Source organism: Phaseolus vulgaris, chromosome 1 (genome assembly GCF_051622355.1).
Source record: "Phaseolus vulgaris cultivar YP4 chromosome 1, ASM5162235v1, whole genome shotgun sequence".
NCBI classification, from domain to species: domain Eukaryota; kingdom Viridiplantae; phylum Streptophyta; class Magnoliopsida; order Fabales; family Fabaceae; genus Phaseolus; species Phaseolus vulgaris.
The window spans coordinates 44,964,083-44,991,564 of record NC_143498.1 but is presented as its reverse complement, the minus strand read 5'-3'; the positions used below and the strand labels follow the sequence as shown (position 1 = coordinate 44,991,564).

The 27,482-nt window shown below is 32.6% G+C and overlaps 4 protein-coding genes across 7 annotated transcripts; 1 reads left to right on the top strand and 3 right to left on the bottom strand.

Moving 5' to 3' along the window:
• Positions 1–823: 823 nt before the first annotated feature.
• PARP1 (poly(ADP-ribose) polymerase 2) lies at positions 824–10,403 on the bottom strand. 3 transcript variants are annotated; one of them, XM_068616911.2, is made up of 20 exons: positions 10,207–10,403; positions 9,874–9,923; positions 9,578–9,779; positions 8,004–8,190; positions 7,570–7,912; positions 6,981–7,176; positions 6,742–6,906; positions 6,526–6,586; positions 6,361–6,421; positions 6,019–6,270; positions 4,705–4,942; positions 4,490–4,602; positions 4,340–4,416; positions 4,051–4,211; positions 3,437–3,628; positions 3,212–3,320; positions 2,733–2,815; positions 2,488–2,625; positions 2,040–2,222; positions 824–1,137 (listed from the first exon to the last, which is right to left on the bottom strand). In XM_068616911.2, exons 1-20 carry the CDS (start codon positions 10,354–10,356, stop codon positions 1,090–1,092), a joined length of 3,009 nt encoding a protein of 1,002 aa, XP_068473012.1. In that variant the 5' UTR covers positions 10,357–10,403; the 3' UTR covers positions 824–1,089. The 3 variants fall into 3 exon arrangements, with proteins under 3 accessions (XP_068473012.1, XP_090159528.1, XP_090159533.1); XM_090303402.1 differs by having other exon boundaries at positions 6,361–6,432; positions 10,207–10,379; XM_090303407.1 differs by lacking the exons at positions 6,742–6,906; positions 6,981–7,176; positions 7,570–7,912; ... (2 more) ...; positions 9,874–9,923; positions 10,207–10,403 and having other exon boundaries at positions 6,361–6,432; positions 6,526–6,662.
• A 1,030-nt stretch (positions 10,404–11,433) lies between these two features.
• Positions 11,434–13,618, bottom strand: MEF3 (Pentatricopeptide repeat (PPR) superfamily protein). The gene has a single exon (XM_068619151.2). The coding sequence runs from the start codon at positions 13,492–13,494 to the stop codon at positions 11,704–11,706; it is 1,791 nt and encodes a 596-aa protein (XP_068475252.1). The 5' UTR covers positions 13,495–13,618; the 3' UTR covers positions 11,434–11,703.
• A 259-nt stretch (positions 13,619–13,877) lies between these two features.
• LOC137814277 (ARM repeat superfamily protein) lies at positions 13,878–16,984 on the bottom strand. Its single transcript, XM_068616910.2, has 7 exons — positions 16,655–16,984; positions 16,325–16,458; positions 15,966–16,201; positions 15,738–15,876; positions 15,234–15,360; positions 14,194–14,312; positions 13,878–14,121 (listed from the first exon to the last, which is right to left on the bottom strand). Exons 1-7 carry the CDS (start codon positions 16,812–16,814, stop codon positions 14,089–14,091), a joined length of 948 nt encoding a protein of 315 aa, XP_068473011.1. The 5' UTR covers positions 16,815–16,984; the 3' UTR covers positions 13,878–14,088.
• Positions 16,985–23,071: 6,087 nt separating this feature from the next.
• Positions 23,072–27,151, top strand: BS14A (BET1P/SFT1P-like protein 14A). Of its 2 annotated transcripts, none has more exons than XM_068616915.1 (6): positions 23,072–23,245; positions 23,373–23,410; positions 25,856–26,009; positions 26,516–26,572; positions 26,661–26,720; positions 27,094–27,151. In XM_068616915.1, exons 2-6 carry the CDS (start codon positions 23,397–23,399, stop codon positions 27,127–27,129), a joined length of 321 nt encoding a protein of 106 aa, XP_068473016.1. In that variant the 5' UTR covers positions 23,072–23,245; positions 23,373–23,396; the 3' UTR covers positions 27,130–27,151. The 2 variants fall into 2 exon arrangements, with proteins under 2 accessions (XP_068473016.1, XP_068473015.1); XM_068616914.1 differs by having other exon boundaries at positions 26,891–27,151.
• The last annotated feature ends 331 nt before the right edge of the window (positions 27,152–27,482 follow it).

Here is a 27,482-nt window from a genome sequence, read left to right as displayed (position 1 = left end):
GGTTAAGTCACGCTCAAAAGACTGGACTCTAATATTATACATTAAGTTACAATTTTCAAAATTGCACTATGAATTTGGCAAGTCCAAATACTTAGACTAGATTCAGATGAAAAGCCATCACAAAACGCCAAAACACGATAATTCAGCTAATAACTAACAATGAAAAAACACTGCTTACGTTAAATTATCGAACTACGAACCAGCTGTATTTTGTGGGAGGAACTAGTCAGTGACGCAAAATTAGCCAAAAATCAGTAAACACAATATATACAGAGGATCATACGTGATAGCAAACACAACCACAAAAGATATAAGGATACAGCACTTCGTCATACTTAACAATGAGAAATGGCTGTTTGTATGAAGAAGAGTCAATGTCACGCATGGGTCTTACTAAGAGCCGCCTAAGTTTTAAGTACTCACAGTCAATCACCACCATAGAGCATTGCGAAGTCGATTGATAGCTATAAGCAAGTCACTGCAAAAAATTTATTTATACCCATGACATGATGTCATAATCAACACTTTGTTGGTGCATTAATTAATAGTACACCTTCACATGACACATGCAGACCACGTAATGTCTTGCGAAAAAAAAATCCCCACAGCCAAAACCGGGAATCTTGTATTTATTGACTATTTTATTACCGCAACTATAGTTTTTTTATCTGGCACCCACCCGGTTCTAATTTCTGAATATGGTTGAAGAAATCAAAAAGTAACCTCAGACCAACGCCCATCAACTAATTACCAGACTGGGTAAGATATTGTGTTTTAAATAAGATAAAAGCACCTATCCTGATGCAATGCATACTAAAAAAGGTTGAGAAAACAGGTTTAAGATTAAAATAGCGAATCTATACAGATAACCGGATCACAAATTGCATGGGATAATTCAGCTAGAAGTGATGAGTTTCAACTAGATAATCCCTGCACTTACATGCCCCAAAAAAGGTTGAAAGATCTCCAGTCAACTCAAAATGAGACCTTAGACAATTCTAGGGAAAGCCAGATAGACTACGTACAAGTCAGGTCAAAAAACTGCATAGTATATACTACACCCCAAAACAGCAAAACTTCTCACAGTGCTCATCTCTTGTGATGAAACCTCACCTTCAACAAGAACTGCATCTTAACCTGTACAAAAGAACACATCCAGTCATATGCATGCGTTTACCAAAAAATGAAACGAAATAATACATCAGGCTTTATCTAAGCAAAATCCAAAAAATACTCATACAGAGTATTATGCAAGTAGGTCACCAACCAAGTTTTAACAACTGGCAATGGAAAAACAAAAAGCTTAATACTCATGTTAATCAGCTACAAATCCAAGTATCATACTTGCTAACAGTTGTGTACTATCTATCTACCACAAGGATATAAGAATCTTTAGCTTGTTCGTTTATCTCAGAAACTGGAGTTTCCAATAATATAAATTTTAGACATAATCTGTTGTGTTAATCACACCAAATTCTTGGGTCTGCCCCAAAAGATCGTATTGGGATCAATTTGTTGAAGAAATAATTTTGATATTTTTTGGGGTCTGGTAGAAGTGGAGGCCTCAAGTTGATGGACCTGAGACCAAAGGCCACACCACTGATCCCTTTTGTTTAGGGGGGGAAAGCTTTATGTTTTTGGGCTAAAGTAATATCTACTGACATAATAATGTTATAGCAACCGCACTCTTGGTATCTCTATCATATCAATTTTTGATTAGTGATTTGTTTCTTCTCTGCCAGTAGTTATTCCTCATCAAGACTTTTCCACATTAGATCTGGGTATTCATTCATTCTTCTTTATTTACCTCTTGCACACTATTTCTATCTCAATTGAAGTTAGCCATTAAAAATAGCTATAAATCATCTACAAGAAACTTGAATATAAAAAAATCCAAATTAACCTGCACAAAAATTGAAACTGCAAACCAATAATGACGTGATAGTAGAAATTTCCCATTCAATTATTGCACAATATAAGCAAGTATTGCTTGCTTCGTTGGCATTTTATGACAAAAATACACCAGACTAGAAACTTACTTGGGCAGTATTATAAACAATGTACTCATTGTACATGAGCTCAGAAGCCTTGACATTTGATGGCACTGGTTTGCCACAAGGAACAGTCACATTGCCTCTCCACTTTGCACATTCCGATTCTTGAGGCATTTTCTTGCCCAGTCCTTTAGTAGAGTGCTTTCCTTCGGGAGGTTTATCCATATACTGTTTCACAGAAGACAGACAATCAGTAAGAAACCAAAAGGTATTGCGAGTCAATTTGGCAGTAATTCAGTATAGAATGCAACATTGTGGCTCATTTTGAATGCGTGTGCACTTACAAACAATCAACCGCATTTGATTGTTTGGATTAACTTATTTGGAGGAAACAGTAATTTTTTATAAGTTTCCTGATTTTGTTTTTAAAATTATTACTTTATTTTATTTGAAGAAAATGCTAAATTCACAAATTGGATTAGAGCAGACTGGCCTTAGCTTTCTTGAGCTCATAGATGTTTCCGAGTGCAACTTCACTCAAAAGCATTAGACCAATAGGATTTTTCTTATCAGTGAAGCAATACTGGGCACTTTTGCTGACCAGGTCAGCAAAGTACACCCCTTTGCCAAACTGCAATACAAAATATTCAGACTTTAGTACTGCATTGCAAAGTTAAATTAGGTATTGGTATTCAAGAAAATATAAACAAGAGTTATTAAGGAATTAATAGATAGAACCATATAGCCAGTCGCGGGGGCTTCAGGAGGTGCAATTCTGAGTCCTTGGCTAAGAATGCCCACAAAGTTTGTCAACCTAGAACCTATAATAAAGAACAATTTTGTTAGAGGTACCAATCTCAAATTTGTACATATTTTCATATCTAGCTGAAAGTATGCACATTAAAAAGAAATATGCATCCATGTGATTATAGTTCAGAACTGAAATTGATCCAATCCGTCAGAGATGAAAGAAATTTTAGCATAAAAGTTTCAGTCTTTGGAAGTTGGAACCCATTTGGTCACTGGTTTTGTAATCTTGGCATTTCTATAGAGTAGTCAGATATATGAAGAAGAATTCGACAAGACATTTAGAGATTGGAAGCTTACATAGATTTTTTATTATGTTATGAAATCTGTTTACCCTCTTTCATAGCCTTAAAGGAGAATATTTCACAACAAAACATACAAGTAACTAGCATCACATATCCAAAGCTTACCATGCCATAGGAGCATTCTGTTTCCAAGTTTATCCCTGTAAGGAGCAAACTTATCAAATTCACCTTCCCTTTCAAGTGAAAAAACTTCTTCCAGCTCAAGACTCCAGTCCTGCATAAATGGATTGCAAATATAGTGGAAACATGTACATTGTGAGAAATGAAAGAGCTCTCAGTAAGAGACATTAATACACCAAACACCCACTTGTATACCAAATATAATCATACCGTATGAGTAGGGGCATGTGTATTATGGAGAAACTTTTCAATTAAACAAAAATCTTCACTATCATGAGGAAGTGGAGATATATCACAGTGAAGCTTCTTATAACTATCGTCAATTGAGTCCTCGTTGTTGGCATCAAATCCAACTAATCGAGAGGCTATTTCAATATCTTGAAGGGCTTCTAACATTTTCACCTACAACAAAAAGAAAGGCCATATAGTATTCAAATTAGAATAAAGGGGAATCAAATGTACCAATCCCCAGGGGCAAAAGTCATGGAAGAATCCTGATAGAATTAGATAACTTTTACATCATTCATATATTTGATATTCCTTGAACATTATTGAAACAAAGAACAGACTAAAAATTTCAAATGTCTAACATTACTCAAGGTCAAATTTCAGGACAACAAAACTTAAAAATCAGTATGGTCTAGTATAAAGTTCCCTTTACTGTATTTAAAATTCAAACATAAATGATTTCATTTGAGTTTTAAACAGGGCCAAAATTTTTAAAAAAAATCATTGACTTCAAGTAGATAACTAACAAGATAAAAAAAAAAATCAATCTAATTTCATGTTTTATTATCAAACCCCAAACTGAAAAAAGGTACCACCTTGGACTTAAAATCATCCTCATCCCTAATAATATGTGGATGAATAGAAGGGATCATGGTGAAGAACCGGTTGCTGGCATTAATAAGTAAGCTTTCCTTGACTGATGGATCCGGACTAGTCGTTTTTAACAGATTCTGTATCTCCGTCAATGCTTCAAACCCTAGGAAGAGAAAGTAACCAACATAAAATCAAACAGTTATTATTTTGATAAAGACCGGGATTGCTTGATGCAATCAAACAAAGGAAATAGGGAAATACCAAGCTCATAAAAAGTAATGTGCAACATACCCTTTTGGATATTGCTTTTGCTTAGTTTCCCAAGTGGCATTTCAGACATATTAATCTCAAACTCCATCATGGCAGATCTACAAAACTATAGACTCAGTATTGCATCATACATATTCTAATAAAAGGAAGAGGTATATATTTGACTATAACCTGTAAGTTTCTACATTGAAGAGCATCTTAATCAATTCTATTAATGGCACGGGTAGTTTGCTGTCATTGTCATTTCTTTTCTTTTTTGACATCTGTTTGTTAACACCATAATCCTACAAGTCCAGCATAACAACAATGAGTTGAATATCCACCTGACCAAAGAAAGATGATCACATAACATAAAAAAAAAGTAATTTAAAAGATAAAACAAGTACAATATCCAGTGGGAAAAATCTTCCAGGTTGCTTCTGAATAGTCTTTTGTTCCCATGCCTCCCAAGGGTTTCCAGTCTTCACAAAGAATAATCGTTTGAATTCACAGATTGCATCAGATTTTGACATTTCATTCACCAGTTTACTTCCTCCAATCTTGTCATTTCCTACTCGACCCCATTTACGAAACACAGAGCAATCTGACCCCTTATCTTCTTGGATTATCTGGAGAATGTAGTAACTTCCCATCGGAAGAAAAAAAGTTAGGATAGGGATTGTGAAGACAGGCATTGGGGGATGTGTAGTTGGGAAAGGAAATAATAGCAAAACAAGAATCATAAGAAAGGAAATAATGCAGAGAATGAGTCTTAGTATATACCCAAAAACAAGGCTCCAAGTCAAACAAAAATTATTTTCAAGGCTAATCCTAAAACATCAAAGCTGGCTTTGGAACATAATACTAGGCAGTCTTATTTCGGGACAAAACCAGTGCTGAAGTATTTGAACCATAAATAGTGTGCAAAACACAAATTTATCGGCCAACGGATAACAACTGTGCATAATACATATTTTCCAGACAGACTATATAGTATTCTATACAAATGAAAGTATGTTAAACTATACTATGTTGTGCCTTTTCAAAAGCTTCCGTGATGGAGGAGCTGTTAAAAGCTGCTATTGAAACTAAGTTGGAACAGTGGGTGACAAAAGTTAGGTGTCCAAGATTGTAAAATAGTGACAATAAAATTTGACAAACATCCTATAAGTTGTTTCTAACAAGAAATCATGGCATTTCAAAAGCACTGGAGGAATCAGTATCAAAATGCTTTTCATCAAACACACTTCCAAATTTTTCCTGTCCGAAAGTGTCAAAAATGCTACAGACTGAGCCTATATAAGCCAATTAATGACACACAAAAAAGATTTTTGCAGAAAACATTGTTAAAATTCGTTTATACAATGTTAATGTACTAAGTCAAATAAAACTAGGCTTATACTTCCACCATAATAAGATATCTAAGGAATAAGAATGTGATCAGCAGATTCCAGACAGTTTTAAAATAAAATTATAGTCTCAATAAATGTCCTAGCTGAGAATGTCAGTCACCTTTTGAGGAAGAACTAAATGACACACAGTAGACAGCATGATGGTGTTTTTGTACCATATATTGTGTAGCAACATAAAATCTACAAGCATACTGTTAGGTTCAATTTTATTCATCAATGCATAGAAAACAAACTGCTTTTTCCTGGTTTGCCAACTAAACAATATTTATGCTGAAGTTGAACAAGAAAGCTAAAACATACTGAACCCACCTGTTAATACCAGTAGACAAATCAGACATATTCAAAGTTGTGTTATATATGCTTTTCCCTTCCACAAGTATGTGGCCAGACTCTTGTAGGCCAGAAGCCTCATGAACAGCACTTTGTCCCTTCACTTTAATGGTGACCATGCTAGAAGCCTCACCAATCATTTCAACCTTGTACATATCAAATGGAAGTCTCTTCTTTCTTTGTATGCAGTCAATCAAGTAGTCCTCTCTGACTATTGGTATTTTCATCCTCCTAATTATCAAAACTCTTCCAAGTCAGTTATATTATAATTAGTCAAATAAAAAATGGTTGATATTGAGAATTTGAGTGCACTGTCTGTACCTTGCCTTCCCCATCTCAGCTTCATCATTGAGCACTCCACCAACCACCAAGCAGTTAGTATCTGCAAGTAGACTAGTTGCATAAAAGATCACAAAAATTGTACGCAAGAGGCAGAAAAATATTCTGGAATTTTTAATTTTCACAATTAGTCTCTAAAGGAGATACCTTTCTTTACTTTTGCATGAAACATTCCACCCATGGCACTAATTTTGCTTTTCCATTCCTTCTGTAAAATCGCCTCATAAAAGATTAGTGCTAAATACTGGAAAACCATTGTTTCTGAGAATGTTTATGGGGGAAAGGGAGGGGGAAGGAGGTGGTGGACTTTATTTATAAATGCTAAAAAATAAATGTTAAGGGGAAAATAGAAGGAAGTGATACAATAGTGTCATTAGCTAATCCACAGATAGCAACTTTGATATCTCGGAAATTTTCAGAGTGTGATGATTGATGCTGACTAGCAGTAATTTGACTTTCAGCAGACTTTCTTGGTGATGGAAGAGGCAATATCCTAACTGGTTTCTTCCCTTTTTGAGATTTGAACCACTGTAAAGAGTAAGCAAAAACTTTAGTCATAATTTATTGATTTTTGTTTTTATGACAACTTTTTCTTTACAAACCTTTTTAAGGTATTGATTCTTTGTTTCTTCTGGGATTTTCCACTTCCCTTCAACACGTTTTGATTCGCAGGTAGAGTAAGAACATTTACTCCACTCGGAAATGTATCCATTGCAACGGTACATTCCTCCAGAGTGACGCAGAAATCCAGAACATATTGGGCAAAGACCAAGTGCTCCAAACATCATTCCATCAGCACTAAAATTATACAAATAGTAATAATTAGAGTTAGGGGAGTTAAACATATTTTGATGAATAATATTTTCAAAATGCATAAGAAATAAAAATAAAAAATGAATCTGGAAAATCTATCTCTCATCCAAAACAAACAATAATATATGTGCTAGACTTGCATTCATTTATGTTTTTTTTTTCCTTTTGATGAATAAATTATGATTTATCCATCACAAATTATATAAGAGCTCAATACTAGCGACCACGCATATTAGGGGACACCTAACAAACAGACCTAATCTTTTATCAGTAAAATCATAGACAATTATAACTTAAAAGAAAGAGATATAAAATATTGAACAAGGTAAACAGTTCTTTAAACATTACGGGTAAAAAAAATTCATGATACTAAATTACCAGCGGTCACGTAAATCAAGTTCTGATCCTGTTGAATCTTGATCATTGGCTTCCAGCATTTCGCGCAACTCTGGTGTTGTCACATTCTTTTTTAGATCATCCTTCAGAGCCCAGATTTCTTTGCTCTGGATTTCCATTTTCTTCTCCAGATCACATGCTTCCCCGGTTTCATTATAATTTTTCACTGACACTGCACTGCTGGCGGACACATCTCCCTTGACCTTAGCAACTTTTGATTTTCGCTCACTGTCGGCATCTTTCCCTCGTTTTATACCACCTCTGGAAGTGTGTAGTTGTGTGGATTCTTCACCCTTTTCAGTCTCAATGTTTGTACCACTAACACCTGAATGGAATCCAGTCAGCAAGTAACTACAATGAAAATAAGGAGATTCAAAATAAAAACCAGACTTTATTAAACATATCAATCACCATACCCCCCTTGTTCATCGGATGACCCTTGTTAGCGAAGTCACTGACAGCTGATTGATCAGAAGATGAAAGACTATTCCATCCAGATAACTTATCCACTTGAATTGATGGCGATAATTCCATGAGACACTTGGCATGGTGCCAAGCCAAACCTCTTGCGCCTGAACCATCAGGCTTAGTAGATATACGAACCTGAAAATCAAATAAGAAACAGTTAGCAAAGAGACAAATTCATCATGATTGCGGTTTGTAAATAATTAGGGAAAATTCTAAATTCTATTATACATCAGGATAAAAATGATCTTAAAAAGGATGAGGTGAAGTCTAGCAAGCATGCATGCTTGTGTTGCTACTATGACTTGTGCAGATTTCATGCAATCCTAAAAATGAAATTATGATTTATGACATTAGTGGTTTAATTTGAACACTCCCAGAACAACTTTTGGACCTTTTAACCTTTTAAGGACTTCATAGTAAAAGGAGAGGCAAGAAAATTGGCTAGATACAATATTCCAAGTTCAACCCAAAAGCAGTGGCCAGAACTCAGGACAGATTTAGATTCCTGATTAGCACCTCCCACCATGGCCCATCTATTTAACTAGTAAGACAAAATGCGTACAAGAGGCTAGAAGGCTTTTATTTCTATAGGCACTACAAAATTTAAGGGGAATGGACTTCTTGAAAGTACAAGAGCTTAGTAGGGGTGAATGAGCCTATATGCACTCCATGTCTATGACACCACGTCCCCACCCACAAAATGCAGCAAACGAGCCAGGTAGCCTTTATGCTCTTCTTCATTCGACCAAAACTTCAACATACAAATTATTCCCAAATTTAAGAACTCTGTTGCTGTTCTTCATGCCATGAACAAGCTATCCCAAAAGCTTAGTTATTAAGGACTCATGTTTCACAATACAACTCTTTGTGGACAGGTTAACCAACCTCATGCTGAAAGTTCAACTTTATATTGGAAGCATGGTGACAGCAAGGACTAAACTAGAGACCCCTTGGCCATAAAGGCTATGGTTACATTGTCATGAACCAACAACCTCAAAATCATTTTGATCATACAACAAGATTCTCAAGCATAAAAATTCAAATAGCATGCACCAGGCTTTGTTCCAAGGTTCAACACATTATGGAATAGTGAGTGTTACAAAGAAAAATTTTAAGAGAAACTGTTCGTCTTTTGAGACAAAATATTGCATTTGACTCGATACACTTCCGAAATAGTCAACAATGCACCAGACTTTGTTTCAAGGTTCAACACATTATGGAAAAGTAACACACCACCTAGTAAAAGAAATACTAAATGGAAACAGTTTAGCTGCCAATGGAATAATGTTGGGAATCAAATTCAAACATTATGCTAGAAGTCGGAAGTAAAAATAAAAACTATATGTTATTTTCCATAAGTTAGTTTATGATAAACATAATAAATTAAAGTCCAAAATAATAATATTTTCCATCCTTAGGTTATTAACATACTTTTGCTCGTGATCTCCCTTCCAAATCACAAAATCTATCAGGTCCAATCCAATTAATACACACTCCACAGAAGGAAGCAATAAAACCCAACCTCTCCTTTGATAATTTTTTGACTGCAATCCCTACAAGTAGCACGAGAAGTCTGCGAAACTTCAATAGCACATTCAGTTTCCTTGACATCTTTTGAGCCTGATTTTGTGGCAGTGCTGCTGCTGCCGCCACTCTCTATGTATTTTCTGATGTTCTGCTGATCTTCCCAACGAAGCGACTCTAAGTTTTCAACATCGTCAACTCTACAGGTAAACAGTAGCACACGACAATATACTCTTGCAAATGTCAAACCATACAAAAACACACATTTAGCGAGAAGAATAGAAATTTCCATACAATTTTATCTGATTGGCTTTCTCCAAGACGCAAGCAGCATGATTCCACATCTGCTTGAAAATAAAATACAGATTAAAACACCATATACAAGCAATATAATTTTTTCCTGAAAAAAGCTCGTGAAAGTACAATAAGGTCGAAATGTTCACAACATCATAATAGAGTACATGGCATGTAGAGAAAGCTAAAAGAATAAAACCCTACGGTTCATCATTGCATGCAAGAAACACAAGAAATGCGTGAAATGAAATGTAATAGCATTCCTAACAGGTACATTAATATTGACGGAAGGTGAGGTATATTGAAGGAGAAGAAAAAGGAAGAAGAAATTACGGGCATGATGCCATCGAACTTGAAGGATTTGACCATCTTGCCGAGACGCAGCGATTCGGTGGCAATGGGGTTCTTGCACGTCCTGCATGACGATCGCCCCGACTTCGCGTATTCCGCCTTCCATGGTTTCTGATCTTGAGGGTTCGACATTCTCTTACTCACTCCACACTCCCACTCTTCCCTCCTTTTTCTTCTTATTTATATGCATTTACTTTTATTCTATTTATTATTATTTTCAATTCAAAAAGTAGGTCAATCGCGTTAGTGGCCAAAACAAAGTGTACTATATTGGTACCTGCTCTGTATAATATATGTTACAATTTGCTATGTATATATGTAAATATAAAATGTTCAATTCATCTCGTGTCTCAAAATGATTTTAATAGTAAACACAAAGTCTGCTATGTTATACAGTATATAATTGCCGAGTGAAAAACTTGGGGATAGTGTTTGTTAGCGATTAAATGTGTTTTTCGGTTTTGTCTAGCGGTTATCTATTATTTAGGGATGATGTGTCATCCATTTAGGAAACCATCTATTATTTAGGAATTAAGTGTTATGTATTAAGAAACCACCCACAAATTCATATGTGGAGTTAATAGGTGTAAAATCAGTTTTTCTCATCTTTAATTGTATGACTATAAAGTCTAGAGTCTGCATTTTAAATTAAAGAACACGGAATTTCACAAAAATAGATAAAATCTTAATATTTCTTAATTTATCAGGATACTCGATAATTTGCTGTCTACCAAATTAAAAGGAAACCAACAAAAGTAACATCGATTCCTTTCCTTTTAATTGACAAATGTTGATGATGAGTGTCCTTTTCCCTTTTGGGATCCCACGTGATGTTGAGAGTCTCACGAATGTAGCAATGCACAAAGTTAGGTTCAGGTCAACCTAGAGGGCTTTCACGGTTTCGTTCTACCCTCTTTTATTTTTTTAAGAGAAAGTGTAGAAAAAATGACTTCAAAAATAAATTTTCAACTTCTCCCTTTTTCCTTTTTCTATTTAATTTAAATTTCAAATTTCTGTCTAGTTTTCTCTAATCATTGGTAATTACCATATTATGTCAGGAACCATGTTTACTTTAGCAAAGCAATTGCCAATCTTGTTAACATTCTCAACCAGCTGCAACTTATTTTAAGCCATGATAATACTATTTTCATGGGCTAATCTTGTTTTGTGGACAAGAAACATGAAAAAAAAAATAGAAGGAAAGTCACCTACACTCTCAAAACCATCAGGTGAATAAGCTTTAAGAAGAACTACAGTATTACCTGTTGCTAACTTCCATTGGCGTAGTATTAAGAGCAAACATAGTCATACTAATTTTACCACCAAGAGAGGTAGATTAAACAGGAAATTTTGTTGCATTACATTACACAATTTCAGGATGTTGAGTGCCGGCAAACTCTGAAGAATCCCAAAGTCTCCACTCTTTCACAATCCAAATGTAAAACGACGAAATTTGGTGTATTTCTCTCCAATGACTAATCATAACAAGGCATTTTCTCTCATTTCTCTACTGAGAGAATTCCAAGTATGACTGATATCTGGGCTTGTGAATGCAAGTGTATCATTGGAACTAAATACACATAACTTATTCCTGACTTCAATTGAGGAAAAGCCAAGACTCTTATTAAGCCCCTCTTCAGCCATTATCATCTTTTCTATCCCGTCAGTATACATGTCTGCCAGTGAAGCTTGCCAGGAGAAATCATTCTTAGGCTCTAAAAGTGAAAGCTTGTTTGCTATTTCTTCAGCAAGTTCAACACGTTTATGGAATCTACATGCACGTAACAAAGTCCCCCAGGCATTAAGACCAGGTTTTATGGGCATGTCTGATAGAAAGGATAATGCTGCATCAAATTGATCAGCTCTAGCGAAAATACCTACCATGCAGGCACAGTGTTCCTCAGTTGGAGAAAAGCCATAATCTTTCATAGAATTAAAGATCTGAAACCCCTCCTGAACCATTCCAGAGTGACTGCAAGCTGATAGAACTGAAGTAAATGTAACTGAGTTGGGCACATGCTTTCCTGATATAACACACGCATTCTGTGTCATTTGATAAAAAGTGGAAAGGGCTTCCAAATACAAGCCATGTATTGCGTATCCATTTATCATTGCAGTCCAAGAGACAACACTTTTTACCGGCATCATACAGAAGATTCTGTGAGCAGTTTTGACACACCCGCATTTAGAATACATGTCCACAAGAGAGGTATAATTCACCACATCCAATTCAACCATGTTTCTAATCACAAAGCCGTGCACACTTTTTCCTTGTTTCAAAGACCCCACACCAGAGCAAGCTAGAATCACGCCAGACAGTGTCACCTGATTTGGTGCAGTTGAGTTTTCCAGCATCCTTTTGAACATGGACAAAGCTTCAAAAAATTTCCCTTTTTTGGCACACCCATTGATTAAAGCGCTCCATAGAACCACATCCTTGTGATCATTAGCTTTTTCAAACAACCTAAATGCATAATGAGTAAAGCCACATTTCATATACATATCTATAACAGATGTCAGCAAGCAGACATTCACCAAAAGATTGTTCTTTATACATACAGCATGAGATGCTTTCCCTTCTCTCTCAGCCAAGACGTTTGCACAAGCTCGAACTAAGCCTTCCATTGTGAAAACATCCCATTGGAAATCAAAATAGTTAGTCATATTAGAGAGTAGCTCAAAAACACGGGGTTCTTGTGAAACTTTCAAATACCCCTTTATCATAAAACCCCACATAACGGAGCTTCTGTAAGAATATCGTTCAAACAGCTTGTGGGCATCATTCAGAGAACCCAACTCAGCATACATTTCCAAAAGTGCTGGCACGATAAACAGGTCTCCTTCCAACCCATATTTGATGGCCAAGCAATGAAGCAATCTCCCATTATGAAAAAACATCAACCTCTGACTTGCTTTAATGGCAAACACCAAGTTGAAGCTATCAACTGCATTGCCGTCACTTCGTAAGTCTCGGAAAAGCTTTAAAACATAATCGTAGAGACAGCCTTTTGAGTAACCGGAGATGATGGTGTTCCAAGAGTGAAGATTCTTTCCAGTGATCTGATCAAAGGCTTTTGTGGCAAGTGGAAGAGAACCCGATTGGACATAAGCATTGGTGATGTTGGAACCATAGAAAACCTCCCTGTAAAGCCCGTTGATGATGACCTGAGCGTGAAGTTGCTGAGCCAAAGAGAGGAACTTAGGGCAGGATAAAAGGGCATTAAAGGTTTTGAAAGGGTTGCTTGATAAAATGAGGGGTGCACTACTCATGTTAATTTGTTAATAATAATGTAAGAATGATGCAGAACGACAGAGACGCGGAGTACTGTCCTCTAAGAGCTGCGGATAATAATCAATCGAGTAACCGATAACCTTAAACTGCACATTCAATGCTGTTTTATTTGTCCCAAACTTTTGCTGTTAAAAAGCATTTGCGTCAATTTAATGCTCACCAAAGTAAGAAACATTATTTTCCAAATCGAGTTGCCATATAACTATTAAACAATAATAATGCATCCAATTTTCCTATATTTTAACAGTAAATAATGTTGCCAGTTTTCCTATATTTTAACAGTAAATAATGTTGCCAAGAATTATCCCGAGATGGCAGAGCCATAGTAGAAAGATATTACTTATACTTAGAACAACCGTTATAAGCTTCCACTCATAGAATATTCTTTTTCATAAATTAAAAAACATAGTTAAATCGTGTTTATCTAAGACTAATGTTTCTAATTTCAACAATTGTAAGTAAAAAATTCAACAATCTCTCAATTTCTTTGTATGTAACTGTTTTTGTCTGTCTCTTCGTTCTCGTCCATCCGCTCCTTCTACATATGTCTTGGTATTACCGTGAGAAAACATTTAATGCACAGTTGGAGTGCGCATGAACAAGAACTGCAACCAAGAGAAAAAAGGCCGTGTCAACAAACATTGAAGCAAAATATGCATATACTCAATAGTGATTACCTCGAATGATTGCCCTGATCGTTCAAATTCTAGCATGCTTAGTGCAACTTGACAACTTTGTGAGACAAGAGGCTCTGGATCTGCCGTAAACTCCTCAAGAAGAGCTACACTTTGATCATCTAAGGCACACAACAAAACAACTACGTAAACAATTCACAACGTAAATAGAGATATTTCTGCGGTTCGCACAAGAACAATGTAATGATAAATGGTTAAGTAACCACAATCTGTTATGTGGCTCAGAACAAACAAACACAACCAAATATTGAAGACCAGGAGATAAAGTTCTCAAAAGAACTTTGTAAATGAACTGAAATTCAGCATATGTTATAGCCATAAGATTGGTGGATAATATGCTACCTGAATCATGGGAGTGAGAGCCAAAGAAATAGCTGATATTACAAGAATTTCCAAGACTCTTTTAGTGAAAGGTTAACTAACAACACCTTTACACCATTTTCTTTACTTATTATGTGAACCAGGTGTAAATGAGCTACTTTTGAACCGGACCAGTCAAAACCAATCACACCAACAGAAAGAGACTACAAAAATTAGATGTCACAACCCAATTTTGCTTGGACAGCTAAGTACCAAAAAGGAAAATTAGTTGAGAGTTGACTACTACTATCTAGTTTTTCAATTTATGGATTTGTTTGGGTAATTTTTTTAGAAGTATTTATAGAAGAAAATAATAAGGAAAAATAAAAGTAGCTTTCCATAAGTTAAAATGAAATTACGTACAAGTCAAAAATCATCTTTTGGAGAAGTTATATGAGATAGACTCTATAAATTAATTTATGTATTTATGCTAACTTATACAGAGAAATTTTCTTCAATTTTTTTCCCGTTTTCTTTTTCTACTAGTGTTAGGGGAGAAGTTCATCTAAATATATTTTAATATTAAATTATGATTTCCATTTAATTCTATGATATTATTGCATTTCTCCTTTTACTCGAGAAATGGTATCACAAAGCACAACACTGCTTTAATTACTTTGAGAGTAAAGGGGATCATGCCATTCAATTTTTGGCTGAAATACCTGCAATTGAACCAAGAGCTTCAGCAGCCTCATGTCTAACCATTGGGTGCTCATTCACATCTTTAAGTATATTGGATAGAGCAGCAGAAGCAGCTTTGTCTTGCAATTGACCCAAAACATATGCAACCTAACCATTACAGAAGGTATAAAAAATTTGAGCGATTCAAACAGGTGTAGGAAAATAAAAATCACATTCATAAAATATCCACCTAATATTATTACATAAAAAGTTTAAATAATATTTTTATACTCAAGGATAACTGGCTACTTTCACCATGACAGTTTCATGTTTATTCCATTCCAAAGAACAGTTCCACAGGCAAAGTATAAATGAAATATTGAATACTTGTTTTTATAAAAAAAAAAAAAAAAGGCTTGCAGTAGCATATCAACATGCAGCTCACACCTGATATACCTTCATGTATACTGCATAAGTTCTAAACTATTCATTGAAATCCTGTAACATAGATAAATCTTACAGAAATAAGACTGAGATTATCAAACCTCATGGCGCAGTAGAGCACTTTTCGAGCTCAAGGAATCAATAATAGCAGCAACAGCTTCATTTCCACCATCATTGCGAAGTGCAAAAAGAGCTGCATAGCGCTCATGCATCCCTTTTTCTTCATCAAGAAGTACTTCCCTGGTATTTGATAATACAAGTTAGTAACCTACTACTTACTCTGTTAAATAAGTTTCTTTCTAATAAGAGTATGAATGAACCCAACAAACCTCAGTTGTGGAACAGAAGTACAAGAGGTCGCTGGCGCGGCTGGATCAACAGACTTAAAAGGCGATATTTCAGTTGCAGCCAATTCATCAGTATTACCGGCATCTTTCAAATGCTGAATTCGTTGAAGAGCCAACTCACACGTTTCTCGAACCTCCTCTGCCGGATCCGAATCCAAACTATTCTTCAGTAGAGGAACATTACCTTCTGAACCAATAGCACCCAGCGCCTCAGCTGCCTATGCAATTATAATAAAATCAATGGTCTCAAAAGTGATAAAAACAAGAAGCAAGAGCAGAGCTGCAAAGAAAAAAAATTCAAGACCCAAAATAAATAGAAAATTAAAAACATGAAAGGATACCTCATGGCGAACAATGGGATGCAAAGAAAGATCATTCAGAACTGAAGCCAAAGCAGGAATGGCTTCCAATTCCTGCATTTGACCCAACGCAAAAGCAGCTTCGTGCGCCAACAAATTCGACGAATCCCTTGTGGCTGCCATGGTAAATAGAATGATAAAATTACATGAAAAAAAGAGCGTGAAAAGTTTATTACACTTGGACATAGTAATGGAGCAAATGAAGCAGCAGAAATCAAATCACATGACCTAAAACAAATTGAACAATAGAATTTTTTAAAAAAAAAATAGGAAGAATCTACTGAGGGTTGTGAAGAAGAGAGAGAGACAGACCGAGAATAAGGGCGTCGCGAGGGGCGGGGCCTTTGAGGTTGCGGAGAGAGAAGAGTGCTCTGAAGCGCTCGGAAATTGGCTGAGAGGAATCCAGCAACAACTCGCACAGGAACTTCTCCATCTCCGAGGAAACCAAAGCGACGTCGTTTGACGAATCCATAATCGTGAGACAGCGTCTCCTCTACCTTCAGCAGCACACCAGCGAATCAGATACGGCAGCAGTTACTAGTTAGCCACTCCTAGTTTTCAGTAGCTTTTCTTCTTTTCGCTGTTTCGGCTATTGAAAACCAATAGTAAAAAATAAACAGCTTTAATTTATATATCTTTTTTTGTTGGGAATCTTTCGTCTCTGCGAACAAATACATTTAAACCATTTCATTTAGTTTTTAAATAACAAAATAAAGTATCACTACCTCCTACAATACCTAAATAGCATTATAATTATTTTATTTTTTATGATTATTTTTTTTAAATGTTAAATTTTAATTTATTAGAATTTGGAAGAGGGTGATAATGGCCTAATATGAAGTGAAGAAAACATTTGAACTAAATTTTATAAAATATTTATAACTTATTCAATTTAAAATACTTTTGTTTTTCTAGATGAATAGCTTATTTGTATATGTATGTTGTTTTCCTTGTTATCAATGAGTTGTAAAAATCATTTTTCATGATTCTTTTCTCCTCCATAAGTATTTTATACAGTTAATATATTTTTACATACTCTATAGAGAAATTGGTATATATGATTACACTTTGTTTGGATTAGGGAGTGAAAATGACGGAGTGAATTTGAGATGAATTGAAGGGTATAAAGAAAGTTAGGGTATTTTGATTAAGGTAAGTAGAATGGAAAGTTTAGGGAAAATTTATAAAAGTTTGTGAATGATGTGATGAGTGTGATTGAAATTATATTATTTTAATTCATAAAAATGTAAATTTACAAATTTATCCTTATATTTAAAAATTATTAAAAATTAATTTTATTTATTTATTTATAAATTATAATTATTTTTAATTAAAAATTTATTTAAATATTTATAATTATAAATATTTGATAAAAACTTATTTTTATATTAAATAACATTATTATTTTTATATTTACTTTTTTAATTAATATAATTATTATATAAATTTAATTTTTATTATTAAAAAATATGTTTTTTATTATTATTTATATTTATAATTTATTATATATAAAATATGATTAATTATGTTATTTAATAATAATAATTTTTTATAATTTTGATTATATTTTTTATATTTAAATTATAATTTTATTTTAAATAAAAATAATTTGAGTTTAAAATAAAAAGGTAAAAAAGTAAATTAAAAATAATTAATTAAATAATATACATGTATACAACTTTCTTCACATAGTTGCGAAAAAAGTTTTGAAGCCAAAAAGTTTTTTGATTTCTTGTTTTTAAAACCTCTTATGACTCCCATAGTCATCTTTTTTTTTTTTGTTTTTTTTATAACTTCTTGTTTTTCTTTTCATGGACTCTATTATCTGAGAAGTTTAAGGTACTTAGAAAGAGTCTTAGATGGTTATTGTCACTCCTCAACTCAGTGAAACCAATTATCACTCATAGAGAAAAAATATGAGATGTGCATTTCTATAAAAAAAAAAAATGAGTTGGAATTCATCAATAGAAGTAAGTATTGGAGTTTTGCAACATCATGACCCATTTTTTGATACATGAGAAAGATGCCATGTCGTGATTCTTTAGTGGAACACACAATCTTTCAATACACATATTGTTCAAAGTATGATTTACATGGATAATGTCAGATACCTTTGGAAAAATTTGTAACAAAGGTTCTCAAAGATGACCATTTTAGAATTTTAGATTTAAAATAAGAAAAAAAATTTGTCAAACAAAGTGAAAGGCAAACTTTTATACAAATTTCAAAACTCTTTCGGAAGAATTAGAATTCGTGAAATCAATTTCATATTGCTCTTGTGACATAGAATGTAATAGTGATACGATGAAAATTATGGCAAGATATAAAGGATTCATAATATGTTGTATGTTTCTTGAGGAGTCTTGGAGAAATTTACAATCGAGTCAAGCACAAATCCTTCTTATGGAGCCCATTCCCAATATAATTGTGTTTTATCTCTTTTTCTTCAGACAACTTACTGGACATTATTTTACTAATGTAAAAACCACATTGAATACTACTAGAGGACAAGGCAACTGGAGAACACAAGGCAAAGATAATGCAAGTGGTTAACAAAACAAGAAAAAAGGAAGAGGAAAAAATCCCAATTATGGAAAGCTATCCACTAACTATTAGGCTCTGTTTGAATTAGGGAGGGGATGTGTGAGGATTTGAGGGAGTGGATGTGTGAGGATGTGTGAGGAAAGTGTGAAGAAAGTGAGAGTGTTTGGATTGGGGGTATGTTAGGGTGGATGTGTGAGGAAAGGAAAGTTTATGGGAGTTTGTGAGTGATGTGATGGTTATGAGGAAATTTTAATTTTTTTAGAGGTGTGAAATGTTACTTTACAAATTAACTCTTGCTTATTAAAAAAATTAATAATAAAATGAGTTGTTTTTGTTTAAAAATGAAAAACTTTCACACATTTCGTAGATTTAAAAATTATAATTAAAAAAATATATGTTAAATGTAAATATGTATAATATAAAAACTATAATTAGAAAAAAAATATGTATTCAACAAATTAAATAAAAACAGAACTTCAAGTAATAAAATTGAAAAATAAATCAAATCTTATATAAATAAAAAGATATTATTTTTTAATATTAAAAACCCTCTAGAAATGAAAAATAAAAAATATCACAACAACAAAAATATAACGTAATTAACAATAGAAAAAAATTTCATAAAAAATTATAATAAAATAAATTATAACTCATAAACATAATAACTATATATAGAAATATATTAATATAAACATAACAAAAATAAAAAATAAAAACAGAATTTCAAATAATTTCTTTAAATATTAAACATATACTATACAATTAAAAAATAAATCACATTTTATATAAATAAAATATTACTATTTTTTAATATTAAAAAACCTCACAATAAAGCAATCTAAAAAGTACCATAGTAACAAAAATATAACTTAATTAACCATAGAAAAGGATTCCATAAAAAATTATAATAAAATATAAGGATAAAAACGTATTAGTAGTATAATCCGATATAATTCAATAATTAATTATTATTATTTTGGTTTATTAAATATTTGTGTTAGTTAAATTTATTTAATAACTAATATTTATAATAAAGTGTAGTTTTTATTAATAAATTATGTAAAAATACGTGAAAATATATTAATTATATTTTCAGTTTCTAATGAATAATTTATGTTAGAATAAAATTATTTTAAGTGATGGATTGTTTTTAGGGATTTTTTTTATTAAATAAATTAAATATTTAGTATAAAAAAATGAAAAATGTTTAGTACAATCTTTTGGTGATGATCATGATCCAACCCAGGTAATATTTTCAATTTTAATTAGATATAGTATATTTTTTTCTTAAAAAAAACTAAATCCAACCACATTTAATAAAATATCTTATTAGAACTTGAAAAATAGGTATCACCTGATCTACTCTAATAACTAATATATAAATGGAAGATTTTATTTAACTATATTTTTTTTACACTGATTTATAATATTTTATAAAATAATAAACAAACTTAAAACTTCTTTAAAATTTATTATGATTTGTTTCTTCATTTTAAATATATATATATATATATATATATATTTTAAACATTGTACAATAAATTTTTTAAAATACTAATACATTCAAATGAAGCATTGTGATACATTCAAATGAGAGTAAATTTGGAAATAAGGGATGCTGACATGGCTTTCCCTCTACATCTCTTCATTTTGAGGGGAGAGGATATTTACTGTTCACAGGTATATCCTCTCCTTCACTTCCCTGCACATCCCTTTATCCAAACCATGGATATCCACTCACATCCTTCCTCTTGAACAGTATATTCATGGAAGCAAACAGGGGGTTAAGGATGATTTATATCAAAGATGAATGGTATTCTAAACATGGTTTCCCATCTTGGCACAAATAAAGAAACAAGCATACTATTAATAATTTTATCATAGAAAAAACATTTCACCCACATTCTTAATTTTCATAATTGACTCGTTCTCTTCTTCTCTCATGTTTGGAATCAATTTACGAAATCAAGATCAAACAATCTGAAATGAGTTTTACACCGATGATTTAACACTCCAAGTTTGTTTTTATTTTCCCTAATTTTGGATTTTCACTTTATGATATTTATTTGTGTTTATGATTTTAGAAATCAAATTAGGAATCAATTAAATCATGATTTGATAATTAAATATGAATTAGATTGAATAATATTTTGATTTGATTCGTATAAATGGTTTAAATGATTAATTGAATTAGTTAATTGTTCAAACTTGGATCTGAATCTTTAGAAAAATATAATAAGAAAAATTATTTGGTTCTTGAATCTTAGAATTAACATTTCTCCTTTTACATCTTCATCTTTGTTTTCAATTTGATTTAGTTTCTGTTTCACGTTTTTCAATCTCTAAACTCTTAATTTAATTTGTACAAGAATAATATTAAAGATTGAATACACTCTATGAGAATCAACATAGTTTGTGCTTTATAAATTTTAGAGAAAGCTTGGAATAATTTCAAGAACGACACTAAAAATCATGTATCCAAATCATAATCAGAGGTTGAATATCTTGCGTTGACCATAACCACTTACGAACTACAATGGCTGACTTGTGTCATTCGTGATTTTCATCTTTCCACTCATTCTCTAACCATCATTTACTATGATAACCAAGCTGATAAACACATAATTACTAACTCTAACTTTCATTAAAGAAAAAAAAAACAAACACTGATATTAATTGTCATGTGATTTGTGTCAATATTTAAGTTAAAGTTCTTTACCTCTTATCCATATAATCTGGTCACTAACCTACAAATATTTTCACCAAACTTTTGGATTAAACTCTTTTTACCAATATTGTTTCCAAGTTTGGAGTGTCTTGTAATGGAGGGTGTTAGGATACATTTGTTTCTCTCTCTTGTATATTAGTGACTTAGTGGTTTGTTAACAATAGACTAGTTGTTCCCTTTTTTTTGTTTTTGATATTTGTTGTATATAGTACTTATTTTCTTGGTTATCAATGAGTAATGAAAAATGTTGTCTAATGATCCTCTTCTCTTCCTTCTTTATAAGTATTTTAGAGTTAATTACTTTTACATAATCTATGAAAAAATTATAATATGAACATCAAAATTTCGTTTATATGCCTATCTTAGTTGGTGTTTTATTAAATAAATACTTATTATATACTCTAATACACCAATGTATAATTTGATTTTAAAGTGAGAAAATAAACTTATTTTTATATAAATAATGAGACATTTCATAAATTATTATGTAAAGAAATTAAAATAGGTTAAAAGTATTTTATAAATATAATTTAATCTTAAAAAAATACAAGTTGTTGTTAGTGAAACATCTTTTTATTTATATATATATATATATATATATATATATTTAAAAGTGTAAATTACGTCAAATCTAAAATGATTTTTCTCTTTATAAAGTGTTAGAGATTTCAAGTCGATTATATATAAAATCAATTTACAATATTTAAGTAATAATAAAAGTGACCGTATTGAGTTGGTTTGATAGGATGGTGTCAAACTTAAATTTTATTACTTTAATATAGTATTAAAGTAGTCTATCCTAATCGTTATTTGAATTTATTGTCTCACCTACTATTGGATCTTTCTCACTTTTCATGTTTTATATTTTTTACATAAACACACAATTTCCTAAACATAAGAGAGTGTGTTGAAAATTTCACAATAATTAAAAGTAAAACTTTATAATTTTATATAATTGAGTTAAACTTAAATTTTGTTGTCTTACTACAAATCATAGTAAATACACTATATATACCTCAAATAAGGATGTCAAGTGGTAAGAAAAAGAAAAAATATCCTTATCGCATGAATATGTTATCTTCATTAAGCACCAATCCTTATTTTGTTTGAGATTCAACTACTGTTATTGTTTGATTGAGAACAACTATATCTAATTCTCTATCGTTGTATGATTCATCCATGCTTGTCAACATAAGAAAACTAAATAAAATAAGTGGATGAGATCAAGTATGGAAATTAACATAAATGGATTTTTTAAAATATAAATTAGCATGATAATTTAAATGAATGGTTATAATATTAATCATTCATTGATATATAGTTGAGAATTGTGCACTTTATGCGGTAAGCTTCCCAATGAAGTAAACATATTTTTGTATTATTGCATATTTTTTAATTAAATTTTAAAAATATATTAATAATATATTTCTTACACCTTGTTTAATTTAATTTTTTCAAGTAAACATTTTGTTTGTTGAGGGGTGTTACTAAACAAGTGTGATAAACGCTGGTCAGGCAGCCTCGGACAGTATATAAACCCCACCGCCAATATCTTCCTCATTTACGTCTCTTCTGCGTTCACCTCTGCTCATTTGCCGAGCACCATCAAATTTCCCGCTTCGCATCCTCAGGTTAGCTAGCAACTTTCCGAGATTCCACCAGATCTGATTTTTTGTCTTGTGCATTTTCTTCGTTTCTTTTGTTTCCTTATGAGAATTATCGGTTAACTAATTCAGATAATTTTGTTCCTGGAAACAGAGAAATTGGACGATCTCGCGAGTCATGAATGCTAGACGGTTAGTAACCATCACTGGTTTGAATCAGACTTTGAAATTTGTTCTCTCAATAAGCTTCGATATGTTGCGATCGTTATTTAATTCGTTTGTGGTTCCTAGGCTAGGCAATTATTGTTTTCTTCTCTGGATCCACGGATACGGCGTGGTTATTCGATTTGGATTTAAATCTGATGATGACTATAGTGAATTGATTCGTGAATCGCAGTTTTGGAGCTGCGATTTTTTTAGTACGGTACAGCTATGCTGTACATGTTCTATTTGCTCGATAGGAGTGAAATTGTGTGGAACCGTGGAAGGAATTAGCTGGACTGGTGAGTTATAGATATAGAGTTGCGCCTCTTATTCTTCTCGAATTCCGAATTCGTTGATCCTTGCATTGATCTGGCGACTTGTGTTTATCACTTATCAGTGGCATGTACACTCCTGAATCGGATACGAGGAGTGTTAAGGAGAACATACTTTTATTTGATTTGTTTCAACTCTTAAATTTATCTAATAACGTGTGTTAGTTACCAGTGTGACAATAATATCTCCATGCCAAATTTCAAGTTAAGAAAATTAAGAATTGAAACAGAACATTTTATAGTCGAAAACTATCAAAAAGTAAGTAAAAAGCACAAACAAAAACAGAGAAATATTTTCTTAAAGTAGAGGAAAAAATTAAAACATCTCTCTCTAAGAACTACTAGAGATAATTACACTCTATTTTATAATCGGAGAAACACTTTGAGAACTCTACATTTTTCTCTCTTGGATGAGATTGCTACTACTGTTATGAGATGATACAACTCATTATTGAATGAGTTGATATTTATATCTGTAAAACTTCTTCCAAGACCCACCTAAATACAGGTGAAGAAATTTTACATCACCGTAAATGCATAGGAAATATTCTGGATAGGCAATCACTTTAGTCCTTGAAAGTGTAATTCAGTGTCACTAAGGTCCCTCTGAAAGTATTAAAATTAAAAAAAGTCCCTAAAATTGTAATTTTGTCTGTCATTTTAGTCTCACTGTTATAAATTCTTCCTACTAAGACATTGTTATTTTGATTCCTGAACTTAACTACTTAATATCATTTTATTTCCTAAATTTAACCGCTTATAGTCATTTTAATTGTCGAATTTAAGCACTTACTGTCATTACAGTATCTAAACTTAGTGGTTTCCTGTCATTTTAGTGGAACTTAATTGAAACTTACATTCCATGTTTTCACAATATTGTCAATTAGTGTGACTTGAATGTTTGGTCAAATATGAGCATGCAAATTGCAATCATAATGAAGCATGTGAGCATGTTACATTTATTCACTATATCCAGCAAAGTTGAGTCTAATTATATGTATGGTCAATTAGTTTGATTTGAACATTAGGTTAAATGTTGTCCTAGCATGTGAAATTGAAATTAGATTCCTCCTTGTCCCCCTCTTTGAATAGCATGCTTTATGAGCTCCAATAATACAAATGATAGTTTTCTATAATATATACCTTTTGTAAATATTGGTTGATATTAACTGTTATGCCTCTTTTGCTTATGCATTATGAAACTTTTTTTTATAATCTCATTCATCTTTAGTCTACAACGAGGAATGATTCTGGTGAACTGCTTTCTTGGCCTTATATCCCAGTGGCTCTAGACCGTTTTCAACTTGACAAGAAGAATTACTATACTTTATATTAAGTGTCTCTTCCTAGTTTAAGTTATAGTTTATGTCTCTCTTCTTCAGTTCGGTCTTAGTTGTCAGTATATGCAATATGACATGTATTAGAATTCACCCAGTATTTATTTTCTTGCTTAGTTATAAGATTTCTCCCCTACTAGCAATCTTTCTATACAGGTGGGGTGTGAACTTTACTATCCTGTACGTTGAGAATTATGCCGTAGTTTTTTTGTTTTTGTTTAACTATATGATAAAATTGTACCATACGCTGCTTTAAATAAACTCCTGTACATGAGATGCAGTCAAACTGTAGCAGTTAAAAATTGCTTGTTTCTGTTTTATCACAAGTGTTAAACACAGTGAAGCTCTGGTTGATCAGTTTTTAGTGATTTTTTTAGTCTGTTTTATGATACTTGGGTTGGGAGTGTATAATTTTGATCCAATATCAGTATGACAGCACAAAACATTTATACATTATCTCTATGTTTATAAAGACCAATTCAGACTCTGGGCAGTATGACCTATCATGGCAGTGCAAAAAAAAAAACCTTATAGTATAGTAAATTAAAATGTATTTGGAAAATACCATCCTGTTTTTATGTATAAAGCGTGAGGCAATTTTTTCTATTTACTTTATTTATAAATCTTGATATTTTATGCAATATGGAGAGTCTCATGTCCTATGACTCTTTTCTTTTAATCAGTTTAACAATATAAAAGGGAAATTTATTTTGTTTGTGTTTGTAATGTGACCATTTGGTGGCTTGTGCTTGTTATTGTTTTAGAGACAACCGTAACAATAGAGTTTCCCTTTTTGATGGTATCGAGGAGGGTGGCATCAGAGCACAATCTGTTTACTCATCTTCTCATGAAATTGATGAACATGATAACGAGCAGGCATTGGATGGACTGCAAGATAGAGTCAATCTGCTGAAAAGAGTAAGTTTACTATTGGTATCGATATACCCTAGACCTCATTTAGTTATTTGTAAAAAATGAGTGATGTACCTTGTACTCATTTTATCATTTTGCTAATGGTATTTTAACCATTTGACGATTTTTAATATTTCATCTATTGGTTGGTGAAATTCAATTTATATTTGTACTAGTAGGAAATTAACCTTTTGGCCTCTGAAAGTGGAAAATTTGTTTGCGCATTAAAACTTGCCTCCCTGCCCTTTTTGCCAACTTATTTTAATTCTGGTTCACTTTTGTATTTTTTACTGTTGACCCCATAGGTGTGTTTATGATCTTATTCTCTTATTATCTTACTGGTGCTGTTAACTTAGTTCAATATTATAAGATTTGCTCTTTAAACCCCTTCTAGAGTGTCTAAACATCTACAAAGTGTTTAGAATTGTAGTCCATGCAGCTGTAGTAGGCAGTTGTGTGATGGTCCAAAACAACTTGCACGAATTTATTTTTTATGGGTGTGATTGCAACAGTTATCAGGTGATATCAACGAGGAAGTGGATAGCCATAACCGCATGCTGGATCGAATGGTGTGTTTACTGAAACTGTGGAAATTTCTCACCGTTTTTTCTTTTTTGTTTTTCTTTAGTGATGACTGATAAGATGCTATAAATTTAGGGGAATGATATGGATTCATCAAGAGGAGTCCTTTCGGGCACTATGGACAAATTTAAAATGGTATGTAGACTTCTAATCCTATATGGCTTTTGAGTGTTCCTTTGCAGTTTTCCTTTCCTTTTCTATTCGTTGTCTTCTGCGTTCTTTCATTTTTGGTTGGGGTTAAAGAAAGGGCGTAGTATAGTGGAGTTTTATCCATGTCCGTTCGAGTGATTTTGTGTCATTTTCAGGTATTTGAGACTAAATCCAGCCGGAGAATGTTTTCGCTTGTAGCATCCTTTGTTGTGATTTTTCTTATAATATACTATCTCACTAAGTAATTTGGTCTTTCATTCAATCTTTACTCTAGAGGAAGCTATTTCCTCTATCACTGTAATTAATGCTACTACCCTGTAAGATACTGTTATGTATAAAGGTTTGATGTTTCAAACAGGTACTGAATAAAACAGGTACTGAATGCAAAGACTAATGTCCATATCCGATTTGAGGTATATTTTCTCTTTCCTTTTAAATCATGCAATGTTTTGAGTAAAAAAAGGATACGCATGTTTAAGCATGTAGAGAATGAAGATATTTAATGTAAAAAAATTCATCTAAGACTAGATTAATTTCGGTCGTATACTAGGATTTTGGCTGGTTGATTGGTTTTTCCACATGCTGATACTGATCGAAATAGATCAGTTCACGAGAGCACGAGATGTTTAACTGCTATCTCAATCGGTATATTTTTTTCCTACCTACGCAACTAAATAAAGCTTTTCTTTTTGTGTCTGGCCCAATTGTGGAAGTATTTACGTAGGTCGATCTTATTACCTTTGAAAA